The sequence below is a fragment of the Protobothrops mucrosquamatus genome, unplaced genomic scaffold (genome assembly GCF_001527695.2).
Source record: "Protobothrops mucrosquamatus isolate PMUCROS unplaced genomic scaffold, P.Mucros_1.0 scaffold_151, whole genome shotgun sequence".
Taxonomy (NCBI): domain Eukaryota; kingdom Metazoa; phylum Chordata; class Lepidosauria; order Squamata; family Viperidae; genus Protobothrops; species Protobothrops mucrosquamatus.
In genome coordinates, this window is record NW_015386227.1 from 165,692 (window position 1) to 191,058 (window position 25,367).

Here is a 25,367-nt window from a genome sequence, read left to right on the forward strand (position 1 = left end):
CTTGATTGATAAGGAGAGTTTACGGGGCAATGTAAGACAGCCAGGATCCTCTGCCACTCCAATTGGCAGTCTATGTGCCAACTAAGCCCTATGGCTGATTAGCATGGATATAACCTCTGGCTTTTCAAACTGAGTGTCATGTCAAGTGAATTATCCATTTGGGTTATTATTATTATTATTATTATTATTATTATTATTATTATTATTATTATTATTATTATTATTATTATTATTATTATTATTATTATTATTTATTATTTTGAGTTATGTGGGAAGCAATTTTCTTCAGGCAGGAGAATGAGAGGGCCCAGAGAAACAAACTTAAATTAAATCATAGTTATGTTCTGGATGAACATAGCTTCTTTCCTATACCTAATTTCACCTAATCAGTGTTTAAAACAGATAGGTGGTTTTCTAATCATATTACTTGGACTCAATATTCTCACCAACCACTGTAGCTTCCTGGGATCTATGAACCCGGCTGATGGCTGGAATGACATACTATTGAATCACACACTATTCGGACTGTACAACCTTCAAAGCTACTTGCTCAATAACATCTCTCTCTCTATAGGTACCTGTGTACGGGTGCGAGCTGCTGGAGCTTCTGAACAAAGATTTCAGGACAGGTAGTCCTCAACTTGTGACTGGTTGCTTAGTGATTGATCAAAGTTACGACGGGCCTCCCTGGGTGTACTTATGTCTTAGTTCCAAAGTTGCGACAGCCACTCCCCCCACAATCAAAAGGCCGCATTTTGCGCTCTCGGCAGCTGCCCCACATTTAAGGCTGTTTGAGGCATCCCATAGTCATGTGACTGCGTAACACAACATTTTTTGCCAAAAACTGGCATTTACTTCTGGTTTTCAGAAAACTGGCCCACAGGGAACAATAGGTTTGCTTTATAACCATTGCAAAAAAGTCATAAAATTGGCTCGGTCATGTAAGTGACCTGTTTTACAACCATCACTATTTACGACCATGATGGGCAGGCTCCATTAGGGACCACATCTATGTCATTAGAATAAGTTATAATAAGAAAGTTATCTGGTACTTGTTTAGGAATTCCAGCAGTCGTCCTTCTTATATACATACATATACAGAGGGACATTATAATCCTGCCCTAATATTATTGGATACCTGGGTTATAAGACATTAAAGACTATCATCACGGCTGAACCTGGTTCTCAGGTTTTAAGAAACAGCAACTCTTAAATTCTTGCTACCTCTGTAAGTGCACCTCTACATCCACATACACTCACTGTGTAAATTGTACTTGGAGTGGAGGTTCCTCCGCACATAATAAAGAATAGCAGGCACTTTCCAGCTCATGTCAAATTGTACAGCCTCGCACTGTAAATCCAAAGGCAGACAGGAAAAAATCAGATAGACAGAAGTGGGAGAACAGACAGATCAGAAATGAATTCTGGAAGCTGCTGAAGCTGTTTTTAATTAAAATGAAAAAAAGTGGGGAAAATTAGTCCAAAATAAGAAATGTTGGCTTATAATTTTGCCTCTCTGTGCTGACTCAATTTCTTTAGACTTGAATGCAGAATGTTAAGGAAGTTTCAGCATGGATACAAGTTATGACTTGGACAAATCAATACCCACATTTGTTTATCCAGGGCAACAGTTCAGGGCAACCCTGGCTAGGTTGTAAAATCTAAGATCCTAAAGACGAGATTTCAAATTTCGGGGGGGGGGAGGGGAGGGGGCACAGCACAGCATCTTGATGCATATTTCCTGGCACAGGGCATATACATTACAAAATATGCCTCATAAATACATCACATCTCTTCTGTAGTACATTATATGTCTCCAAGTAAAATAAGTTATTTTATGTCCACTTGACTATAAAAGACATTTCACATACCGTTTTTAAATAAACAACTTAATATTGTTTGCAGGAAAAAAATGTAACATAGAATATGATGCCTCAGGTAGGCTTCCAATAAAACAAGAGATTTACAGAAGCTTTAAAACAAGTATCAATTCTCATTAATACGGAAATATGCCTTGAAGCACTCCAATTTATGTAAGGCTACTTCTAAGGATATGCTCTTTCAAATCTGTTCGGTTCTGATCTCCATTTTATGTCAAAACACTTTATAACATCCAAGCTATCTCAGAAAGTCAATAACTTGGTATAAATATTCATTTCTATTTCTGTTATGTGTAGAAAAGCAAGAGCACAGAAGATAAATCATCATAATATCCTCACCTTATCCACAGGCTCAATGAGAAAGTCATTAAAAAGATACCACTGCTGGTGTGTGACACCCTTAAGAAAAGAAAGTTATGCGTTAAATACAAAGATGTTCAATCAGTGAACATCTACAATCAGATGCAATCATATCCTACAATTAGGTGTAATTTAGTCATACCTCTAAGCCCCTTCCTTTTAATAGGAGTTGACAGTTACAGTCAGTTAGAAAGATCAAAAAACTCTGCTTTTCATTAAAAGGCTTACCTCCTTTCTTTGATGGTAGGTCTCTCCAACTTTGATATGCCCCACAAGGCTGCCCCCAGTCCGGGAATCCAGAATATGTACAACTGTTGCCATGAGGTCATAGACATATGTAGATTCTTGATCTTCCAACATGCCCAACTGCAACGAGAAAGACGGTTCCAGAAGTGGGCTAATTTTACGTGTGGCTCTAACACGGTTGTACATGGTTTTAATGCATTGGTGCATTTTCCCCAAACAAAGAGGAAAAGTGCACTATTTTTAGTACTCCTGAAGCCAACTCCCTGGATAGTTCACCTCCAATATGCTAGCCTTTCCAGAATCTTATATCCTATATCAGTGTAGTACAGGGGTCTTCAACCTTGGCCCGCTGGCTGAGGAATTCTGGGAGTTGAAGTCCACAAGCCGTAAAAGAGCCACGTTTGAAGACCCGTGGTGTAGCAGAACAAAACTTGGAGCCGAACTTGTCTTGATTTGTTCACTTAACATCCCTGTTTTTCTCTCCTGTTTCTATGAACTGACAAACTATTTGCTCTCTGAGAACTGATTCATAGTAGATGAATGCAGATAAATATAAACAGGTAGTCCGACTTACAACAATTTGTTTAGTGACCACTCAAAGTTACAATGGCACTGAAAAAAAGTGACTTACGACCATTTTTCACACTTACGACCATTGCAGCATCCCCAGGGTCACGGGATCAGAATTCAGAGGCTTGGCAACTGGTCCATATTTATGATGGTGGCAGGGTGTCCCCGGGGTCATGTGATCATCCCTTGTGGCCTTCTGACGAGCAAAGTCAAGGGGGAAGCCAGATTCACTTAACAATGATATTACTAATGTAACAACTGCAATGATTCACTTAACAACGGTGGCAAGAAAGGTTGTAAAATGGGACAAAACAACAACACTTAGCAACATAAATTTGGGGCTCAGTTGTGGTCACTAAGTCGAGGACTGCCTGTACATATGAGAAGTTTGGCTGCTGGTGGTTCCCCAGCATGCTTCTGCGTCACATTTTCCTTTATCTGGACTTATCCTGCCTTCCCTTAACCATCAGGGCTACTGCTGTAATATATCTCAGCTGTTAGCAGGCAGATGAGGGCCAGCTTATTTGTCCATGCAACCTTTGTTTCTGATACCTCTTGCCGAGGATCAGGCCAAAATTAACTTTGCATCTTTTCATTCCCACTGCTATGAATATTCAAATAATTGTGTACTGAATGTATAATTATTGTCTTTATGTTAGGACAGTAGAGAGCTGGCTGCAGTCTCTCTGCATTTTCCTGGGATTAAGTCTTATGCCAGTCAGTGGGAATGACGTCTCAGCACACAGACCTGGAATGGATTGTACAGTATGACAGGAACAGACTGGAAGGAAGTAGCAATAAGAATAGCACTTAAGACTTATATACCGCTTCACAGTGCTTTACAGCCCTCTCTAAGCAGTTTACAGAGTCAGCCTATGGCTCCCAATGATCTGGGTCCTCATTTTACTAACCTCGGAAGGATGGGAGGCTGAGTCAAGCTTGCGCCGGTCAGGATCAAACTGCTGGCAGTCGGCAGAATGCAATACTGCATTCTAACCACGGCACCGTGATGGCTCATAGGAACTACTGGTAGCATTTATGATGATTTACAACAGATTGGTAAACTATTGCAACGAATGATATTTCTCCATAAAACTGTGTTGTTTTAGGAAGACTGTTTCAGGGAAAATCAAATATGAATTACTGTGTGTATATTTTCAAGCTGAAATCAAATCCCTGGGTGGCAGCTACATTCAAAAGTATCCTGTCTTTAGTTTTATATATTTGAAAGCTCCTTGAGCCTCCATTGTTTCCCATCTTGCTCTGGGATAGATGGAAGAAAAGATGCATCAATCCTGAAGTCTGCCTATCCCCACCCTAATAATGTAAGAGACAGATAGGCAGGTGTAGATAACGGAATAACAGAATTGGAAGGGATTTTAGAGGTCTTCTAGTTCAACCCTCTGCTCAGGCAGGAGACCCTATATACCATTTCTGACAAGTGGCTGTCCAATCTCTTCTTAAAAACCTCCAGTGTTGGAGCACCCACAACGTCTGGAGGGAAACAATTCCACTGGTTAATTGCTCTAACTGTCAGGAAATTTCTCCTTAGTTCTAGGTTGCTTCTCTCCTTGATTAGTTTCCATCCGTTGCTTCTAGTTCTGTCTTCACGTGCTTTAGAAAATAGATTGACCCCCAATCTTCGTTGTAGCAGCCTCTCAAATATTGAAACACTGCTATCATATCACCATTAGTGCTTCTTTTCACTAGGCTAGTGAATGTTCTTTATATGTTTTAGCCTCCAGTCGCCTAATCATCATTGTTGTTCTTCTCTGCACTCTTTCTAGAACGTCAACATCTTTTTTATATCACGGTGACCAAAACTGGATGCAAACTAGATAATCCAATCACTTCCTTTTGGCTAAATTCAGTCAAGATCATGTGAGGCACTAATACCACTCTATGAAGCCTTAGCAAGACCACACCTAGAATGCTGCATCCAGTTTTGGTCTCCGCACTATAAAAAAGATGTTGAGACTCAAGAGAAGAGTGCAGAAAAAAGGCACAAAGATGACTAGAGGACTGGAGGCTAAAACATATGAAGAACAGTTACAGGAACTGGGCATGGCTAGTCTAGTGAAGAGAAGGACCAGGGGAGACATAATAGCAGTCTTCCAATATTTAAGCGGCTGTCACAGAGAGGAGGGGGGGTCAACCTATTTTCCAAAGCACCTGAAGGCCAGACAATGGAATAACGGATGGAAACTGATCAAGGAGAGATTCAACTTGGAAATAAGGAGAAATTTTCTGACAGTGAGAACAATCAACCAATGGAACAGTTTGCCTTCAGAAGTTGTGGGAGCTTCAACACTGTAGGCTTTCAAGAAGAGACTGGACTGCCATCTGTCGGAAATGGCGTGGGGTCTCCTGCTTGGGTGAGGGGTTGGACTAGATGACCTGCAAGGTCCCTTCCAACTCTGTTATTCTATTCTATTCTAAATTGCCATTTTTCCCACATTGGTCTAAATAGCCCCAATTAACTTCTGGGAAGAGGCTTTACAAGCTTTTATTTGCAAGCTGCCTTAGTATCTTTATGGTGGAATAAAAAACAAATAGTCTGAACTTGGTTTTTCCTGCTGAGTTCTTTCTCGACACCTTATGATGTTTGCAGCTTAGATAAGCAATGAAGAAATGAAAACTTGTTCTCACCCGCTGAGGCTTTGGAAAATTAGCTACTTAAATTCTTTCTGGGATGATTTAAGTATAGCTGATTCTCTCTTAAAAGTGGGCAATGGTCCTATGCAACACCATCACCTTGGGAGCACTCACAAGAACTAGGATACCGAGAAAACACTTCACATTTAAGTCAGGTATAAGGGAAGTATTTTAAGGAAGTATTTTCTTGTAAACGAGAAATACTTTACTTCATTGCTTTCATCCCAGTTGTAAACCTCCAATTCCTTGTTCTTGGAGAGCTTCATCTTGATGGAGTAAGGAATCCAGATGTTCTTCAGCTCTTCAATGGAGGTGTAGGAGTGTCCCCCTTCAGCCATTCCTAACTCATTCCTGAAAGCAAAGCAAATGCCAATCCATATCATAGAGGTGGAAGGAGTTATATCAGTGAACAGGGTTGAGCACCGGACTGACTTTTTTCCTTTGCTCAAGCACCCAGTGCTATAAGCCAAAGAAATACGGCTGATCAGTTCAGCAAGAAAAGGTATTAATTATCTCATCATTTGTAATTACAATGGGCCAATTCCATATTCTTTGTGTATAGCTGCACTTTTCCACTTGCAATATGGTTGCGATTTTACTGCTTCAGGGTCTTTCTCTATCCTTTAGTTCTGTATCTTGGTATAATGAAGAACATGGCAGAAGTGGTCATGTATTCAAAAACAAGACTTATCATTAAGGAATGGTAGGGTCAGGACAAACTTTTAAGAAAAGTAGGGATTCCCTGGATAGAAATGGTACTTACCATTCTCCAACTGCTATTTCTCTACTTTTGGGGAATTCCAGGCAACCCTTCTTCTTCATCTTCTTCTTAAAAGCATACTGTCGAAGAAAGGATGAGCCTGAAGCACAGAAATCTAAATACACATACCTTGAAATATTTTTTATTTACCATCGACTCGGGCGGATGTCAATAGATCAAGATAGGAGGCCAGCCATATATATATATGTTCTCCATCTGCTTCTCAACATGTGGTATGGGGAACACATTTTATTTCTATTTGCCTATGGCACTTCTGGTTTATGCCCCAAGCCACTGGCTCTTTAAGGGAGGTTATACCATTTGTGTGGAGTCTATATATATATACAGGTTAAGAAATCCTATGGTCAATTTCCCCGAACACGTCTTGACAACTGAACAGCTGAAGCTGACTTCCTTATTTTGGGTTATCTTAACAGAGGTCCTACCTGTAAAAACAGAGGCCTTAAAAATGGAGGGAGGATCTTGAATAGGCCTGAAGCAGAGATGGTGAACTGCTTGACAATGCATTGTCTGATGCTGCCTAAGGGAGGGGATTGCACATAAAGAAAAGAATGGCAATAGAAAACAACGTACATGTGCATCTCCCTACCTCAGCTTGCATCTTCCAAAATTCTGCTTCCTTGAAGCTGTTGACTTCACAGTTAATGACTAACACATCTGGCAGACAGCGGATGTTGCGTGTCTGGACCTGGAATGGCAGACAGAGAGAGAAAGAGAGATGATGATGTGTAATACTATGTAATACTGACCCAGTGGCACAGATTTATTCTTTGATACTGTCATTGTAACATTATTTGGTAACGTTATGGGCATGTTCTCATCAGACTAAAGATCCCTATTTTGATCTTTTAGCAGTTGTTGTTTCATAGAAAAACTGATAGCAGGAGCTGAAATTAACGGACAGGGGAAAATACTTTTCTTCTTCAAATTATGTACTTAATATTTTATCTTGAAAATCAATTTACCATTGACCTTGCCATAGGTACTTGAATCATACTTTGGCCTGGTCAGCTGTCAATCAAATGTACAATTTCTATTCTCAAAGCAATCCCAGATAGTATGCCAAGTTTTCTATGCATCAGTGCTGCAAACCTCTTATTGCCTCAGTCTATGCAACGCTTCCCTCCTCACTTACTGTGGGTTGGTACTTCTCGCAGTTCTCACACCAGGCCTGAGTGTTCTGTTCCAGACAAATGCTTCTTTTTAATATCTGGGCAAATTCATAATCCATCGTTTTATCTGGGAAAGATGGAGGCACACAGTATTTTTAATCAATCTGGCTAGTTCTTGGATCTGTTTGATGGATGAGGATAGTAGAAATTATTTAAATTAGGGCAGACAAACTAGTCTTGGTTACCCATGCAAGCTAAACATATTTTATCTAATTAATCACTCACTCAATCAAGCTATTGTATTATGCTTTAGAACCCTGTGACTGAGAAACCAAAATTCTTGTTTCAATCATCCTGTGAACTTAGTATGTTTCCTTCATTTCTATTTTTTTTCAGTGTAAAATGAAAAGTATCATTATAAAACGCAACAGGGTTGGTTTGAGTAATAAGGTAAAAATGGCAAAGCACGTGAGAGAAACTGCCACAGAAATTAAGTAACAGAAGGTCCCCTTTTTGTTACCCAGAATTTAAATTAGGATCAGCCAAACGGATTCCAACAACTAAATATCTGAGGTACGGTTTGAGATGTTAAGGTTTATAAAGCTTGGTTACTGAAATGAGTAAATATAGGAGATGAGCAGGCTAAAGCCCAAGGGAAAGGGTCAAGCATGTCATCAGTCTCAAATCCCCTTGTGCTCAAAAGACATCTAAACCCAACCCACTCTGAATTCCATTGATTCTTATCTATTGTAATTTACTTTGACGGTTAGTAGTTCAGATTCTTGTAGCAAGCAGTAGCAGGCAATAAACTTGTAGTCATTTGAACCGCCTTGCTTCCTGATTTCTTGTGCCTGACAGAATAGCCTATAACTTTTTTAACAACTGCCTTTGATGCTCTAGGACAAGGGTAGGCAACCTCGGCTCTTTTATGACTCGTGGACTTCAACTCCCAGAATTCCTGAGCCAGCCACGCTGAGGGGAAAGGGAGAGGTTTCCAAGCTCAGCCATGCTGGCTCAGGAATTCTGGAAGTTGAAGTCCAGAAGTCATAAAAGCGCCGAGGCTGCCTACCCCTGCTCTAGGAATATTTTTATTATCGTTTAAAAAATTTTAATCCAATTTTTCTCTAAAAGATAGGGGTTCAGGCACGATGAGTCACAAAAAAGATAAGTTGGAAAAAACCTCGAGCGCTTCGCGTTTGCTGTCCCATGTTTTGAGAAAAGACAAACCCAGTTCCATTCAGCACCCTTTGTCATTATATTACTTCTGAAACTCCATACCGTTGTTTTCAGGATAAGAGAGAGTAAAGAGGAGAGTAGAAGAGACTCGGACGGTCTCTTTGCCACAGCGGCACATACTGCAATTCTCCACTTCACAGCTGAAAAGCTGCCCAATGACTGAGTCCCCGGAAGATCCAAAGTTGCTAGAAGAAATACAACTAGATCAGTAGAGAATGTCACGAGATGATATTCAGGGGCACAAGGCCAGGGCAGACAGGGCGCTCAGGTTGAGAAACGCTGCAACAGCCTAATTTAGAGATGTTGTTAGAGAACTGAAAGTTTTAAGAAACAGATGCAGAATATATTCCAGTGGTGGCGAACCTAGGGCACGCGTGCCAGAGGTGGCACTCAGAGCCCTCTCTGTGGACACGCGCACCATGTCCTGGAGATGGCAACCGTCCCTCTTCAACCAGCCGCCCACTAACTCACCGAGCTCCCACGTGGCCGGATGCATCCCAGCATGGCTGGTTTCTCTCCCCCCATCCCATCCCTTCCTGGGCACAACCCACTGCATCGCCTCCTCAGCTGTCGGCCGGCCATTCAGCTCAGAGGCAGCTTCTCTGAACTGCTGGCGGTGGGCTGCGGAGCCCCAGAATGCGCCGGTTGAGGGGCCGGCAGGTTATGGCTGCTGACGGACACTGTTGGCCCCCATGCGCTCGCTGGCCTCTGTGTGCGGGAGCCAATGGTGTCAGGCAGCAGCTGCCCCGGCCTCTGCCTTGCCTTGCCCCGCGGCAATGGCACCTCCACCCTGCCTTGCCTCACCCCGCATGACGAGCCTCCTGCCCGCCACCCCACCTGCCAGAGACCCCCTGGATCTCCCCTAACCCTGCCCGGCCCCCATAGGCGTCCCTCCCCACGAGCAACATTGAGGTGACCACGCTCACCTTGGCCATACCCACCCAGTCTGCCATGACCACAGCCATGACCACCCAGTGGGCCACACCCACCTGGCACCCGGCGATAAAGAAGTGGGTTTTGGGTTGCAGTTTGGGCACTCGGGCTCTAAAAGGTTCGCCATCACTGATATATTCTATAATCAGTATACTGTACGACTCATTTTTCTCGGTTGACTGTACGTTCAAATGAATGATTATTAAATATAACACTGACTCTTAAAGACTTTTTTCTTTTTCTGGAGTACAAAAAGCAGATGAAGACCAGACACGTGGCAAGCACATCGTTGTAACAGCTGTCCCACGCAGAGGGTGTATTACCTGCTGCCAATGCCTCGGTAAGCCTGAGGGCCTTCCTGCTCTTGCGTCTCTTGGTGGAGCTGGGTCAGAATGAATCTGTTCCAACTTTGAATCAACCGACCTAAGTTCATCTTCCCTGTGGCTTCATCTGAATCAGCCAAGATCAATCCCAAAGCAGCTGCTTCTGGGATGGTGCGGAAGGCACGCAGAAAGTTACTCCCCTGAGAGAAAGGGGAGAGAAAATTATGTATCAAAATAATAAGCAATCTTAAGCCATGTCAGCTCTTGAAAGACTACATTCAAGAACCCTCCACACCAGGGGTCCTCAACCTTGGCAACTTTAAGACTTGTGGACTTCAACTCCCAGAATTCTGGGAGTTGAAGTCCACAAGTCTTAAAGTTGCCAAGGTTGAGGACCCCTGCTCTACACTCTCTTGTAAGCATGCTTGGCCTGACACCCCCTACATTAGGAATCATGTGGAAAGGACATGAAATCCAAGCTAACTAAAGGTGAAATTAAACAGTGGGAACAGCATCGATACCTATTGCCATACCTATTGTACAATACATTGCTGAAACTAGACACAAGCTGAATTGGACAGCTTAGACCAGGTATGTCAAACTTGTGACGTCACGTGACGTCGGGCGAGTTATCGTGACTTTTCCCCCAATGACAGCAAATGGGGTGGGCGTGGGTTCAGCGCGACGCATCCAGCCCGCAGGCCGGCAGTTTGACATGCCTGGCTTAGACTGAAAAACAAGAAAACTCATGACTCATGGCATCCCTGTAGCGATACGGATAGGTTATACCTGCCCCGCAGCAATGGAGGCAGAGGTTTATTTGAAGTCAAACAAAGAAGAAAAGCATGCGTTGGTTGATTATATAAAAGATAACCAAGAACAAGCATTGATGCAAGTTAAAAACTGGAACTTACTGAAAACAAAACATGAACATTGAAAACATATGATTGAAAAAGTGAGCAGAATGCTGGCAAGAAAAACATTACAAAGGCAATTCCCACGAAAGAGTGAGGGGAAAGGGGATAAAGGTAAAACCTGGCAATAGCTTCCAACTGGAATATTACTGAAGTCTTGAATTTGGCTCTGCAAAAAACAAGCAGTTCAAACTAGTACAATCAAGGCCAGAATTGAAAAAGTGTCAAATGATTCAAAGAGCAGATTATGCAAAGTGGAAGAAACAGTAGACTATATGCTCGATTCATGCAAAGAGATGACAGAAACTGATTATAAACAACAACATAACACAGTTGCCAAAATGATTCATTGGAACATCTGTAAAAATTATCATGAGCCAGTAATGAAACATTGGTGGGAACGTACAGACGAAAAAAAATAGTTGAAAATGAGCAAGTTAAAATACTGCAGGGTTTCCGAATACAGAAAAAGCCTTGACTAATAAGACACCAGATTTAACTGTGGTTGAAAAGAAGAAAGCGTGAATAACTGATACGGCAATAGTGCAGGACAACAGAAGACAAAAAATTAGATAAGATCACAAAGCATCACAATCCGACAGTCAAATTTGAAAGACTGTGGCATAAACTGGCCATCAGCCCAGGGCTTATCAGCACATTGGTTGCCATACCAACAAATATTAGATGCATTTGACAAAATTTCCATCTGCCAAGTACAAAATACCACACCGCTTGGATCCGCACAAATACTCTGCTGATACATTTTAACATCCTAGGTTCTTGGGAAGAACGTGATGCATATAAACACCCATACCAACTAAAAAAGTAATCGTCGTAATTTCACATATTATCTAAATAATGTATTAAGCTTACATTCTGCCTGATTTCCAACAATTCTGGGTGACTCACAACAAGCAAACAAGTTACAATAAAACCAATAAAAGAAAAATAATGGTTTATGCACGACAGCCCAATAGAATGAAGCAAGGTGTCTCACTCTCCCTTGCCAAATGCTAAGGTAAAGATCCAGGTCTTCACCACTCTTCTGAAGGATGTATATGAAGAAAGGAGGGCAGCGGAAGGACATATAGGAGGAAAGACTGAATGAGCAGAGAAGAGGAAGACTGAGAAAATGATCACTGGATAGAGCATCAACTCTATCGTGAAAGATATCTTTCTCTATCGTCTTCTTTTCAGAAAACGTTCGAGAAAAAAGGGCAGTATATGAAGTAGTATATGGATGTGATAGAAGCAACGGTGGTTTGCGAGAAAAGAAAAGTACGGAGAGCTACAATGCATGGTACAGTATAAACCAGGTTTAGCTATGTTTAGTTTTCTTGCTTCATGTTTTTACTGTTTTGGAATTACTGTTTCTTATTCCTTTTCTGCTTTGCAGAAACATACTTAGCCCAAAAGACAACAAAGCATGAAGAGCATGTATGTATACAGTTTTAAGACTTGTAAATTTTATTATGCTGAATTAATTAACAAGTGCAACAGCACACAGAACAGGGTTAAGTGGTCAACTACAAAATTGATCAGATTAAAGAAAGAAAAACATCTGAAATTTTGAACAGCACAAGCCCCAAATTTTATCGTATTGCTTGAAGATAAACAAAGAGGCAAATGCAAATACTGGCAAAGTCAGAACAAAGGAAAATGCAAATAAGGGGAAAAACATATCAACAATCCAATATTGAAAATCAAGTGTAGATGTCTCCTAGCAATGATGTATAATTCTTCTAACCAACTGCCATAATGTGAAACTCACATTTTGACAAATTTAACATTTAGCATTGTTTGTATTACAGAAATCCTAAATCCCTATTTTGCCCTGTAACTCTGCTGCTTTACATATCTCAAAGCATTGCCACGACCAGATAGAAAGCTCCCACCTGGGATTGCTGTAACACACTATGCCTCTATGCAATTGACTCTTCCTAGTGGTGTCCCATCATATTCAGCTATCAATAAGTATAAACCAACCAATGAACAGTTTGTCCCAAACTTGGTAAACCTGGTTTTTGGCCATTAATCATCCTTGTGCAGAAAGCTTATACAACCCCCTGCGCTTCATGCCATTTGAAAAGAAGTTTCTTGTGTTCTCTTCTAAATAACCTTTGACCAAAATCCCAAAGGTTCTGTTTGACTTTCCACTATCTCATAAAGATCTGATGAACATGAAGATCTGTTTATCTTTACCTGACAAGGGTCTCCCCTGGACAAATCCAGCATATGGAATAAAAAGCCCAGCTCACAGCTGAGGCAGAACTCCTTCTGGCATAAATGATTCTGGACCAAACAGCGCACGGGCTCTAAGAAATAAAGAACCTATAAAGATATGATTGATAAACAACATAGAATTATATAGGAGGAAGGGGAATGTTGCATAGGCATGTCACACACAAAAAGAAACAACACTGTGCTTACCTGTATCATGCAATTGCAGTAAGCATTTGGAATGTGGGGTTCAAGACCACCGAAAAGAGTCTTATTGTAATGTTTGAAGTCAAAATCTTCCAGGCCCAGCTTGGAATATTTTATCGTGACCTAAATAAGACGAGTCAAAAAACATTCTGGTGTGACAATCATACAAATCCACAAGGACAGTGCATGTATGGTAATTTAGCAAATCAGCACACTAAGTCAGAGGCCTTCCACACCACAATTTCTCTTTCATATAAACTTCCCTAGAGTGCCTTGCACAAATGCTTGATTCTTCGGAGCCTAATTCGGGAAGATTCTCAGATCATAATTATTTGTTGTTGTTATTTGCGAAGTCGTGTCTGACCCATCGCGATCCCATGGACAACGTTCTTCCAGGCCTTCCTGTCCTCTTCCATCTTCTGGAGTCCATTTAAGCTCACACCTACTGCTTCAGTGACTCCATCCAGCCACTTCATTCTCTGTTGTCCCCTTCTTCTATTGCCCTCAATCTTTCCCAGCATCAGGCTCTTCTCCAGTGAGTCCTTCCTTCTCATTAGGTGGCCAAAGTATTTGAGTTTCAACTTCAGGATCTGGCCTTCTAAAGAGCAGTCGGGGTTGATCTCCTCTAGGACTGACCGGTTTGATTGCCTTGCAGTCCAGGGGACTCGCAGGAGTCTTCTCCAGCACCATAGTTCAAAGGCCTCAATTCTTTTGCGCTCTTATGGTCCAACTTTCACAGCCATACACTGCAACTGGGAAAACCATGGCCTGATCATAATTATACTTGTGACAATACCTAAGTAATCTCAATTTCAACATTCGCTTTTCTTACTCCCCAGCTCAAAATTAGTGATAATCTGAGGAGGCTGAGAAGAATTTGTTCCCAGATGGGATTGAAACTTATAAGGTATAGTGTAAAAGACAGGAATTTTTTTTCTACCTTTGCCCCCTTGAGTATATTTAAACTTTCTCTAAAGAAAAAGGAGGAAGATTCTGAGAAGCACTTAAAAACGCACCTTCCTGTATTTCTTTGCCACCATGTAAATCCGCGGCTCCTCTTCTCTTCCAATGGGGGATTCAGGGACTTGACTGAAATTATCAAATTCGTGGTCAAGCTCCTTTAATCGGTAGGGAATCTGTAGTAAACAGGAACATGCTCATTTTCAGTTTGCCCACTCATCTTTTCCTGTTTTACATTTTGCAACACCAAAACAAAGCAGATACACAATACAATATCGTTGAAAGTAACAAAAACTTCAACTCCCAAGTCCATATGGCTGGTTCTTTTTCCTTCCATCTGGTTCTAAATCACACATCAATGCCACACCTTTTGCAGTTAATGTTAACTCCAGACTCAAGCAGAGATATTATTTATTTATTATTATTATTTAAATTTATATACCGCCCTATCTCCCTTACGGGACTCAGGGCGGTGAACAGGCAATAATAAAAATCACAATAAATATTGAATAAAAAGCCTGCTCTAAAATACCCCATATAAAACCCCTAGCAAAGCCCAATCAAAACTACGCCAGAACTATGCCAGGCCGGCTGCATGGAATAGATGGGTTTTCAAGGCTCTTTACACTCCAGCCAAGTCTGATTCCTAATTCTTAGCAACCTGAGCCACTGTGGCCCACGGCATGGAGATCTGAGAGCATTGATTCAGCAGTATTTCTAGGATTCCCCTCCTAACTACAAACAGCATGCTCTTCTAAGGCAGTCCTTAATACTACTTACAGCCCCCACATAAAACGGGCAGGTCTCAAATTGGCTACCTGATTCCGGAGCTTGGTCCTGGGGTTTGGAGCATAGCCAATGAAGCCAACTTTCTTCATGGTCCGAAGGATATCTGGATCAACAGGTGGAGCTCGTCTGCAAAATAGGCAACCATTCAATCATTTTTAACATCTCTTTAGCCGCTCCTTTTAAAGCTGTGCTCCCCAAACAGTGAGGAGGATACCACCAAATTCCCCATCTCAAATGATGTTACTTTCACACAACTACTATCCTCTTCTTACCACTCCTAGGTTGAAGAAATACCTGGGTGCAGGGATAGAATTGGCTGCAGGCCAATCCGACAGCAACGACTCCGTGGTCAGAGGTACAGGTATAAGGGACAAGGGCATGAGATCTTGGTTCCAGTCAAGGTGGGGCAAGGTGTCCACAATACAAGGTAAGGCAAAGTCAGTTTCCCGGGAGTAGGCATTGAAGGTGATCTCAGGTGAATCAGCCCATAAGTGGACACAGCCTTCTGAGTCTCCAAAAACCATAGCTTGTTTGCTGGATGACACATCAAAGCTCATTATTAGCTGTCCCACTGTGTTAACGTGAAATATGTCAGCAGGATTGGCTAATCCAGTAGGTTCACAGAACTGACATTGACCTAGAACAGAAAGCAAAAGAAGAAATGAATTCTCGCTGGATCATTAACATAACATTCCCCGCATGACTTCACTTATTTCCTAGGGTTAGAGTTTGATGAAATTGCATTCTAAAGTTCCAACCCAATAAAGATCAAAGTTTCAGATCAGAGGACAATTCAGCGGGCTACTTGCCTGTCTGAGAGATGATGGCCAAGCGGGATGTGTAGGTAGGAATAAACTTCAGAAACAAAGGATCGATATGGACCTGCAGAGGTGTAATGGCTCGCAACATGCGTAAGTCGTACACCTTGAGGAAACGATCACAAGCCAGGCCGTTCATTCGACTGGAGAAGCCACATGTCACCAATAGATTACCATGGACGTCAAAATCGGACAAACTGCCCGAGTAGGCATCAAACTCATGTTCTACAGCAAAAGTGCGGAGATCACGCAGGGAAACCTAATGGAAAAGCCTGAGATATATTATATGAGAGCGGCTTATAGCTCTCAGAAGCCAAGAGGTTGAAATAAGGAGGTTAATATTACCTTTCCTGATGTGTGACCACAAAAGAAGAAACGATTTGACTGTCTCATAATTGTAACTCCAGGAATTTCCACCGAGTACTAAAATGGATATAGATACAGATAAAAGCTGGAGTTAAAAGAAAACCTGGACAGGGAAAATTTAAGCTGATGTTCTTTTTTAACCAAAACTTCCACCAATTGCCAGGAAAAGTGTGTTGCTACATTACCAGGGTGACCCCTTTTTTCTCCTATTCATGTTTGTATTATGATTTTGTATTATGATCTTATTCTTAACATTTGTAACACAGACATGTTTGTTTTGAAATATGTACCTTAATTTAACATATCCAAAATTCCGGTGAGAAGAACGTAATTTTTATTTCAACAGTACTTCTTTGGGGGAGAGAGCATACTGTAAGTATCATTTCATATTGGCCATAATAAAAAATAGTAATAGGTAATCCTCGACTTACAACCACAACTGAGCCCAAAATTTCTGTTGTTAAGTGAGATATTTGTTAAGTGAGTTTTGTACCATTTTACGACATTTCTTGCCACAGTTGTTAAGTCAATCACCGCAGTTGATTACTTAGTAACCCAGTTGCTAAGTGAATCTGGCTTCCCTATTGGCATTGTTTGTCAGAAGGTAGCAAAAGGTGATCCCATGACCTTGGGACACAGCAACGGTCATAGATACGAGTCAGTTGCCAATTCTGATCACCTGGCCATGGTGAGGCTGCAAAGGTCGCAACTGTGAAAAACTGTCACATCACTTTTTTCAGTGCCGCTGTAACTTTGAACAGTCACTAAACGAACTGTTGGAAGTTGAGGACTACCTGTGCTGTCTGAAAAAAATCATTACAGGGAGGGAACAATATCTCTCAATTAATTATCTCTCTAACATGAGCTAAGCGGTATCTCTTCTGCTTTAGACACACAGTTTGTTTATAGGACTGAGACAAATTGACATTTCGGTAGAAATTAGTCTTGCTTTCACCAGATGTCTGCGTTTAACCCACCCACCCTGTGCAGCAGTCTGAGGTTATTAGGAGCAGTTCCACAGTAAAACAGCAAGTGGGTTCTCAGCCAGGCTGTACCTTCTGAGTTTCCTGCACTGTGTTGAGGTCTATTTCGATCACATGGCTGGTTAGGCCTCCAACAAGCAAAGTGCCAGGATCAGTCAGTAAAAGGCTGTGCATGTCCTCACTTTCATCCATGCTTCAGGAGAAAAAGGGAACAGTTGAGGCCAGATCTGATTGATATGTTCCATTCACACATGGTTTTCTTATACATTTTTAAGTAAATACAGACAATGTTATATCACCAAAAACCCCCCAAAAAAACAACCCGTGGTCATCATCACAGATATCGACGCTGTCCCTTATTTTTCCTGAGAAAAGACCGGCTGTGAAATCTAAACTTTCTTCTACAGTTTCTGTGGGTTTTTTTTTTCAAATAGGCAATAATCTGCTAGGTAATGCATCAGAAATATAAAATGAAAAAGCCGCATCATGCTTCTGGGATTCTGTGTTTCCCATCAGTCAGCAATGAACAACCTTGTTCTGCATCAAAATCCCCACTCAACCTTCGCGTGATAAACCACGATTCCTAAAATATGGAATCTGTTGTCTTATAAAAAAGTTTTGGCTTTATCCAACTTGGGGTTTACCGAAGAGGATAATCATATCTAACTGGAAAGAAAGGCAACTTCCTGGTATAAAGTTGTTCTTTACATTTGAAAAATCTCTCTCTTTAAAAAGACTCCATATTATGCTATTATACAATCCAGATTCAATGATAAGCTAAACAAATGAAGTGATTTCACAAAGACATTTATACTTACCATATCTACACTGCCCAGAGTGTATAGAGGATAGTTAAAAAATATGAAATATAAATAAATAAATATGGATCATTTATGTTTTGCGATGTTTGGTTAATTTAATCATGGAAATATACTTAATTCCTGTTTCACTTCATTATCATAATTCAATGTAGACCTTTACTATATTTTACTATTTTAATATATTTAAAATGGTGTACTATAGGCTGAACTCCATAAAATGGATGAGTTCTGAACAAAAAGAGGATTGTGACTAGGACAAAAACTGTGGGGAGAATTCCAGAATGTGTCTTAACCTAAGGACATGCAATTTCAAGGAAGACCAACATCATGATTGAGTGCCTAAATATCTATTTTTAATAATAATTTTTATTGAACTTTAAAAACACACAAGTAAAAAATTAATGCTAAGAAAAATATAACAATTTTTCAACCAAAACTATCTTCATTCTATATTTTATTTATCAGAAATAATACTCACCATTCAATTTTAATCAGCAAAACTGCATTAAGAGTTGAATTTATATATATATGTGTGTGTGTGTATATAAACCTTAAACAAATAAATCAATTTCGTATTTTTTTCCTTTTCTTTACACAATAATTTATCACTTTCTCTAAAAATATAGCTAAAAAATCTCTTCTTTCCTTATCTTATATCTGTAAACAAATCTTTAAAGTCTCATCATTCAATTTTAGTCAACAAAAATTCCATTAAGAACTACCAGAAACAATGTATTGAAAATCTTGATATTTAATCCCTTCAAATAATATCCCACAAATTAATTTTTTTATCATCTTCTCTTTATCTTCTCTCAGAAATTCTGTCACAAGTTAAGCACTTGCCTTTTTTACCATTTTCTCTAAACATGAAACAAAAATTCTTTTTCCCATATCTTATCTACACATAGATTGTTAAAGCCTCATCAAGGAAAAAACCATTAAAAGCTACTTAAAGAAAAAAAAAATTTCACCTTGATTGAATAAACCAACTTTATAATTCTTTGTCTTGCTTTTAAAAATCTTGATATTCATTCCTTTTAAGTAATGTCCCTAAAGCTGATTCCTTTTCATTCTCTAAAAAACTTGTCCAAGTCACTTTTCTGAGTTGAAATCCACACATACAAGACACTCTTTAGATTTATTATTTGCGTGTCTCTTCTAGCTATTAAAACATCAGCCTGTTTCATTTGCAAGTCCTTATAACTTCTTTGTTAGCATCATTTTTGTAGCCTATCATTTTTAAAGCCATATCCAAAATAGCCTGATTATGTTGTATCCTATTCTACCTTTTCTACTTTCTTCTTTAAATTAATTTTTATAGTAGCAGACAATCTTAAGAAATAGCTCTGAGTATATTGTTAAATATCCACGAATTCTTTGAAAGTGATTATATAATCACTTTTGTTTTTAATCTTATAATACTACAAGCTGCTCAGAGTCTCTGTAAATAGAACAGTACATACGTTGTAATAATAAATATATGATAAATACATTTACAAAATCTCAGACCATTTCTGGTGTGCACCATTCACTTTCCAAGAACTGCCAAACTACCCTCTGGAATAGCACACACTTCCAAGACTAAGTTTAGCGTAGTTCAGAGAGAAACTAAATGTTCTTGCAGGCTGTGGGAATGTTCCGTTCCCTGATTTACAAAGTGTACACATCCGTTTAAATTAGATTTCACTTAAATTCTGTCATGCTGAAAATGCAATTCAGCAAGAGGTCTTGGAGGGTGCTAAGAATTACATTTAAGATTTTGTAGGAAGCAGGTTAAAACCCCTTGCTGAATATAAACGAAAGGCTAAAAGAAACGATAAATATCTTTTGCAGTCATCCAAGAACTCCCATAAATAGAAGGTACTTACAGGTAATCAAAGATTATGAGCCCACCTCTTGACATGTATTTTAGGTTGTTTTTGGTCAGAAAGAGCACACCATTTTCCAGGCTCTGGATCTGTCGAATGTCATCACTGCTGTGTACCTGGAAGGAGGAATATCGTTCCAGGGCTGGACCGAAGAAAGAAGTGGCATGACCCTAAAACAGAAAGAGGCGCGTCAATCAACCTTATTTCAACAATGGGCTGAACGTGCAGATACTACAGTGAGAGAGACTTAAAAAACAAACCCAAAACGTGCTCAATTCACAGTCTTCTCAAAGGGCCAGTTTATTTTTATTCTCATGAAATCTTCTGTTTCTTTCACCTGCTCAAATATGTAATACTCTCTGCTAAGTCAACCAACCTTAGTTTGTTTTTCCTTTGGCTAACATATGTGTTACTGTTTGGTCAAATATAGTGAGATCACAAAATAACTAAGTTACAAACCATTCATCTGTTTCATTTTCAAAGCTCGTATCCTATATTTTCCCTAAAATCACCCATCAAGGCCATCATGGCCACCAAGTTAGTTTGAAGTCTATCCTTCCTCAGCGTATGGTCTAATACAGGGGTAGGCAACCTTGGCTCTTTTATGACTCGTGGACTTCAACTCCCAGAATTCCTGAGCCAGCCAGGCTGTCTCAGGAATTCTGGGAGTTGAAGTCCACGAGTCATAAAAGAGCCAAGGTTGCCTACCCCTGGTCTAATACAAACATATAATCAATTTTAATCAATCTGGCACGTAAACAAAAAACCTACTTACTCCATGGTTTCCAACCCAGAGCATTTCTTCGTGTAGATCAAAGTGGGAGAAAGAAACCGGTACACCCACTTCTGAAACAACGGTGTGGAGTTCGGAATACATGCCCTCCATGATATGCACTGAGTCAGGCACAGTGATGCCTTCCAGAGGGACTCCTTCTGGATCTAGCTCCATATTCTGTAACAGGCTTGGGTTGAGGTGGGGATCTAGGGCAGGATGTAGGGAAGGAACGTACTCTGCAAGGGCTGGATCAAGACCTTCAAAATTCATGGTGGGTGTTTATCTGTACAGTGGAGAAAAAAATTACAATCCTTAATTTCCTATGTAGTATATAATATGGTAGAAATATTTACTTAATGAGTACAATAAGATCTTCTTTTAGTCCTAAATGTGAATCAAAGTGTAAGATAAAATCAACTGAGTTATGAACGTGCATCAAGCAATCTGGTTCTCCTAACTGTCAATAGAAGTCTTTAGAAAAGCAGGTCGAGAATATCTACATTTCATTTTTAATCAGAGAAAATTGCTCATGTTCAAATGTTACACTCGGAGGTCACAATCTAGAGAGAAAGCGAGGCAAAGGACTGTATACAATAATGCCCGATAAAGGAATAAATTATGATTAACATGCAATTTTAACCCAACAGAATACTGGAAAGAAGTTATGTAAAAAGGCTGATTTTTCCAAAGGCAAGATAGTTCTCCCTAAACTAAACAGAATGTGTGGAGGAGAGGAAGGGAAGAGAGAAGCCAGCAAAAGAAAGACTGCTCAAATATGAATTAGTGGCTGTGGACGACAAAAAGGCCTATTTTTCCCCAATGTAGCCTTATGGTGGAGACAGTTGGGACAGTGCACTAGAATGTTGCTGGCTATTCCATTCTAAGCCCCCCTCTTGGTCATGTGACCTATGTCCAAGCTATTATTGAGGGGTTGGAAACAATTCCAGAAGCAAGCATTGTTTTTTTCCTTGTCTTGTTTATTCTCATACTTTCTATGGTTATACTGTATATTGCTGTACAACTATTTCCTGCATAATTACATAAACACTTTTTAACTGAACAATTAGATAAATAAATATATACTGAGCATATATTTATTGCTGAATTCAGGAAGGTTTACTCTCAAAACTATGCACTACTCATTAAAAAATGGAATTAAAAAACTGTAGCCGGTATGAATAATTCAATTTCCCTCTACAAAGTTATAGCATCCCGAGAAGGATGTCTGCTGTAGCTGGACTTCAATTATTGTAATGGTGTTGTTTCCAGGCAAGAGGCATTGTCATATCAAAAACATAAAGGCATTAAATAGCATGATATCCATTATTTATTAGATTTTTCTCACATTACTTTATAAATAACTCAAGATGTCAAATATACCTAATATTTCTTCCTATTTTCCCCACAAAAACAACTCTATGAGGTAGGTCGGGTGGAGAGTGACCGGCCCAAAGTCACCCAACTGGCTTTCATGCCCAAGATGGGACTAGAAAGTCTTGTTTCTAGGCCAGCAGCAAAGTGGCTCTCTTAATAATAAATTATGATCCAAGGCTCAACTTTTAGGTGCATAATAGTGGATTATGCATCCAGCTGTAACTTGGAAAAAAGTATATATTCAGCTGTCAAACATTTCACAAAAGCTGTCCTAAACTCTGGTTTGTCCTAGCACTACAATATGAAGCAAAATTGGACCAAATATGTTGTCTGTTTTTCAACTAGAAACTAAATCAGAGGTAAAGCCCAGGGGAAAAAAAAACATAATAAAATTTCTCTAATACTACCATGTGTAGCCTAAATGTATTAAGTGTGCATTAATTGCCACTGAAGAAACTGAAGATATGCTGGAAACAAAAATAAAGTTGTGCTGTACAGCCACCAAGTCTGTTTTTGGGAGTACCTCTAAGTTGTACTCTGTGAGATTTACTTCTAATTAAACATGCATGTCTCACAATTAAGCAGAACCAAGTCCTTCCTTAAGGAAGTATTCTATGCTAATCTATCTTCAGCTCTCTGACACAGAATCAAAATTCCCAAATTCATGGCAAAGTTATAAATTGTTATACTCACTGGAATTGGGGAATTGCAGTCTTGACACATCTTCCCCCAGTATTTTTGAGAAAAACCACACTAAAAAAAGGCTGTCATTCAGGTCCTGATCTTCTCATGCCTGGACTATTGCAATGCGCTCTACACAAAGCTATCTTTGAAGAATATTCAGGAACTACAACTAGGGCAGAATGTGGCAGCGTGGCAAGTTCTTGAAGGCCCATACGTTGGCCCATGTTACATTGGCTACTGGTTTGCTTCTAGGTACAATTCAAGGTGTTGGTTATCATCTTTAAAGCTCATGGCTTGAGTCCAGACTATCTGAAGAACCACCCCACCCACACCTGCAGAAAAGGCGTATCGCAGGCTCCATTGGCCAAAGATTTTCAGCTGACAGAGCCCAGAAGTCTTTTCTGCCATAGTGCCTGCGCTTACGACGTACCCCCCCCCTCCTGAAGATGCAATCCATACCCTCCCTTCTGGCTTTCCAAAAGAGCCTGAAGACCTAGCTCTGCTAATTTACCTGGGCCCCAATGGGGATGCACCGCTTGGAGGTGGCTATCAGATTAAGACACGATCCCCCCTCTCCCCTTGTACTTCGCGCTCCCTTCTTCCTCACCTTTCAATTGTAAATGTCATTGTTTTATCATTTTAATGTTTACTGTTTTTTTTTTAATGCTTGTAAGCCTCCGCAGGTCACTTCTAGCCAAGATGGGGAGCACACAAATCTAATAAATAACACATCTTCTTGCAATTAGCACCTACAAAAATCACATTTTCACCATTTTGTATTTATGTATGTTATTTATTTCCAGGAAAGACAGAAAGACGGGGAGGTAACAGACACAAAGGAATAACCCTCCTTTTATTAGGTATGCAAAGGGCGACACTGTGTCAGCTGTATATTGCTGAATATTCCCTTCCAAATGATCACCCGCCATAAAGCTGAAAGGCTGCGGGCTCTTTATATCTGCTGAACTCATCATTGCTGTGCTGGCTCGAGCCGCTAAGAGTTGTAGTTCAACCACATCTGGACGCTTAAAATATTTTGGCGACCTCAAGGAAAGGCGAGTAGAAGTTGCTGAGAGGTAGAGCCCAACGCCATTTCCCCTTCGGATTAGGAGCACCTCACAGACTGGCCTCCATAGCCCAGGGGTTCTCAACCTTGGCAACTTTAAGACTTGTGGACTTCAACTCCCAGAATTCCTCAGCCAGCAAAGCTGGCTGAGGAATTCTGGGAGTTGAAGTCCACAAGTCTTAAAGTTGCCAAGGTTGAGAACCCCTGCCATAGCCTATTATGTCCGCCGAATTCATAAGCTGACTCGCCCTGCCCATAACCCACCGCGAAAAGTGAGGCTACGGGAAGTTGTTCATAACTTCCTGCTCCGTAACCTCGATTACTTGGGTCCATAACATTCACACGTTAAGCGCCTTCCCATCCCTTTCGGGAAACGGTACAAACTCCCCTCTCGAAAAGAGGGGGGGGGGAAGAAGCATTACCCACAATGCTTTGCTCTCCGGGTTCGCTTCCTTCGGCTGTTTCCGGTTCCTCACCTCCTCGGCCTCTTTGCCGCCGCTATAGCAACCCAAACCGTTCTCATTTCTTCTCCCTCGTCCACCTCTCAAGGCTCGCCGTGGGACAAAGCATCCCCGCGCCTCGACCAATCAGCAGAGGCCTCGTGGGAGAGACTCCAATCAGCGAAGACGTCGCGTGGCCGTTCAGCGTGCAAGGACGCTCTTTCCTCGCTGCGTAAAGGGGAAGGACGGAAATTCAAAAGGGACAAAACAAAAGCCGTGTTGTCACGAATGTGACTCAGCCAATTAAAGAGAAATTCCTTCCCTTCCTTTCCCCCTCCCGCCAGGAGTGAGGTCGTTTTGTCGGAGTTCCTCCTTTTTTTTTTACGTCTCTGAGGCATGTAGGAGTAATAAGGGAGCCTCGCCCATCCAAAATAGTGACACCGTGTCAGAAAAGTTTTTCCCACTCGGCGGGAGCAATGATCGGATTCTTAAAAGTGTATTTTTAATCTCACTGAATCACATTCGGTGCAATACCCACATTCAGAAGCTGCCTCTTCCTTTTCTATAATGATGCAAGGAAGAGTGAAAAATTTCCAAGATCTGGTGGGAAAAAATCTGGCTCGGTTACACAAAAGCACGTGTCTGGAACAAGTTGGGAAAATGCTAAGAAAGCTCTTCCTTGATTCTGCCAAAACACCATCTAAAGAATTCCTTCTGTAATCTTCAATCTATTGAAGGGATTTTGTTGTGCTTATGATTTTAGTATGTTTTAAGTTTGACATGAGCCTTTATTTTATATATAGTAACCATTTTATATTGATACTTATAGTGTTATCATGTAATCATTGTTTTGTTATTTTGTAATCATTATTTTGTAGTTAATTGCTTGATCAGATGCTTTATATATATATTGGAAAAGTAAGGGCTTCATGCTTTAGGTATAGGTGATTGCTTATATGAAAAGAGCACAGTAAGGGGAGGGGGGA

General features: G+C 40.5%; 1 protein-coding gene across 1 annotated transcript in view; it reads right to left on the bottom strand.

The window, feature by feature from the left end:
* PAN2 (poly(A) specific ribonuclease subunit PAN2) overlaps positions 1 to 24,479 on the bottom strand; it is a 33,728-nt gene extending 9,249 nt beyond the window's left edge. The window contains exons 1-20 of the mRNA XM_015819833.1: positions 24,368 to 24,479; positions 20,818 to 21,100; positions 20,043 to 20,212; positions 17,426 to 17,546; positions 16,350 to 16,427; positions 15,996 to 16,263; positions 15,481 to 15,823; positions 15,216 to 15,312; positions 14,454 to 14,573; positions 13,441 to 13,560; positions 13,213 to 13,341; positions 10,097 to 10,296; positions 8,883 to 9,025; positions 7,628 to 7,731; positions 7,082 to 7,180; positions 6,475 to 6,551; positions 5,921 to 6,062; positions 2,469 to 2,606; positions 2,220 to 2,279; positions 1,261 to 1,351 (exon numbers count right to left, since the gene is read on the bottom strand). Of these exons, the coding sequence (XP_015675319.1) occupies positions 1,261 to 1,351; positions 2,220 to 2,279; positions 2,469 to 2,606; positions 5,921 to 6,062; positions 6,475 to 6,551; positions 7,082 to 7,180; positions 7,628 to 7,731; positions 8,883 to 9,025; positions 10,097 to 10,296; positions 13,213 to 13,341; positions 13,441 to 13,560; positions 14,454 to 14,573; positions 15,216 to 15,312; positions 15,481 to 15,823; positions 15,996 to 16,263; positions 16,350 to 16,427; positions 17,426 to 17,546; positions 20,043 to 20,212; positions 20,818 to 21,087 (2,770 nt within the window). The 5' untranslated portion in view covers positions 21,088 to 21,100; positions 24,368 to 24,479. The remainder of the gene's footprint in view (positions 1 to 1,260; positions 1,352 to 2,219; positions 2,280 to 2,468; positions 2,607 to 5,920; positions 6,063 to 6,474; positions 6,552 to 7,081; positions 7,181 to 7,627; positions 7,732 to 8,882; positions 9,026 to 10,096; positions 10,297 to 13,212; positions 13,342 to 13,440; positions 13,561 to 14,453; positions 14,574 to 15,215; positions 15,313 to 15,480; positions 15,824 to 15,995; positions 16,264 to 16,349; positions 16,428 to 17,425; positions 17,547 to 20,042; positions 20,213 to 20,817; positions 21,101 to 24,367) is intronic.
* Between the last annotated feature and the right edge of the window lie 888 nt (positions 24,480 to 25,367).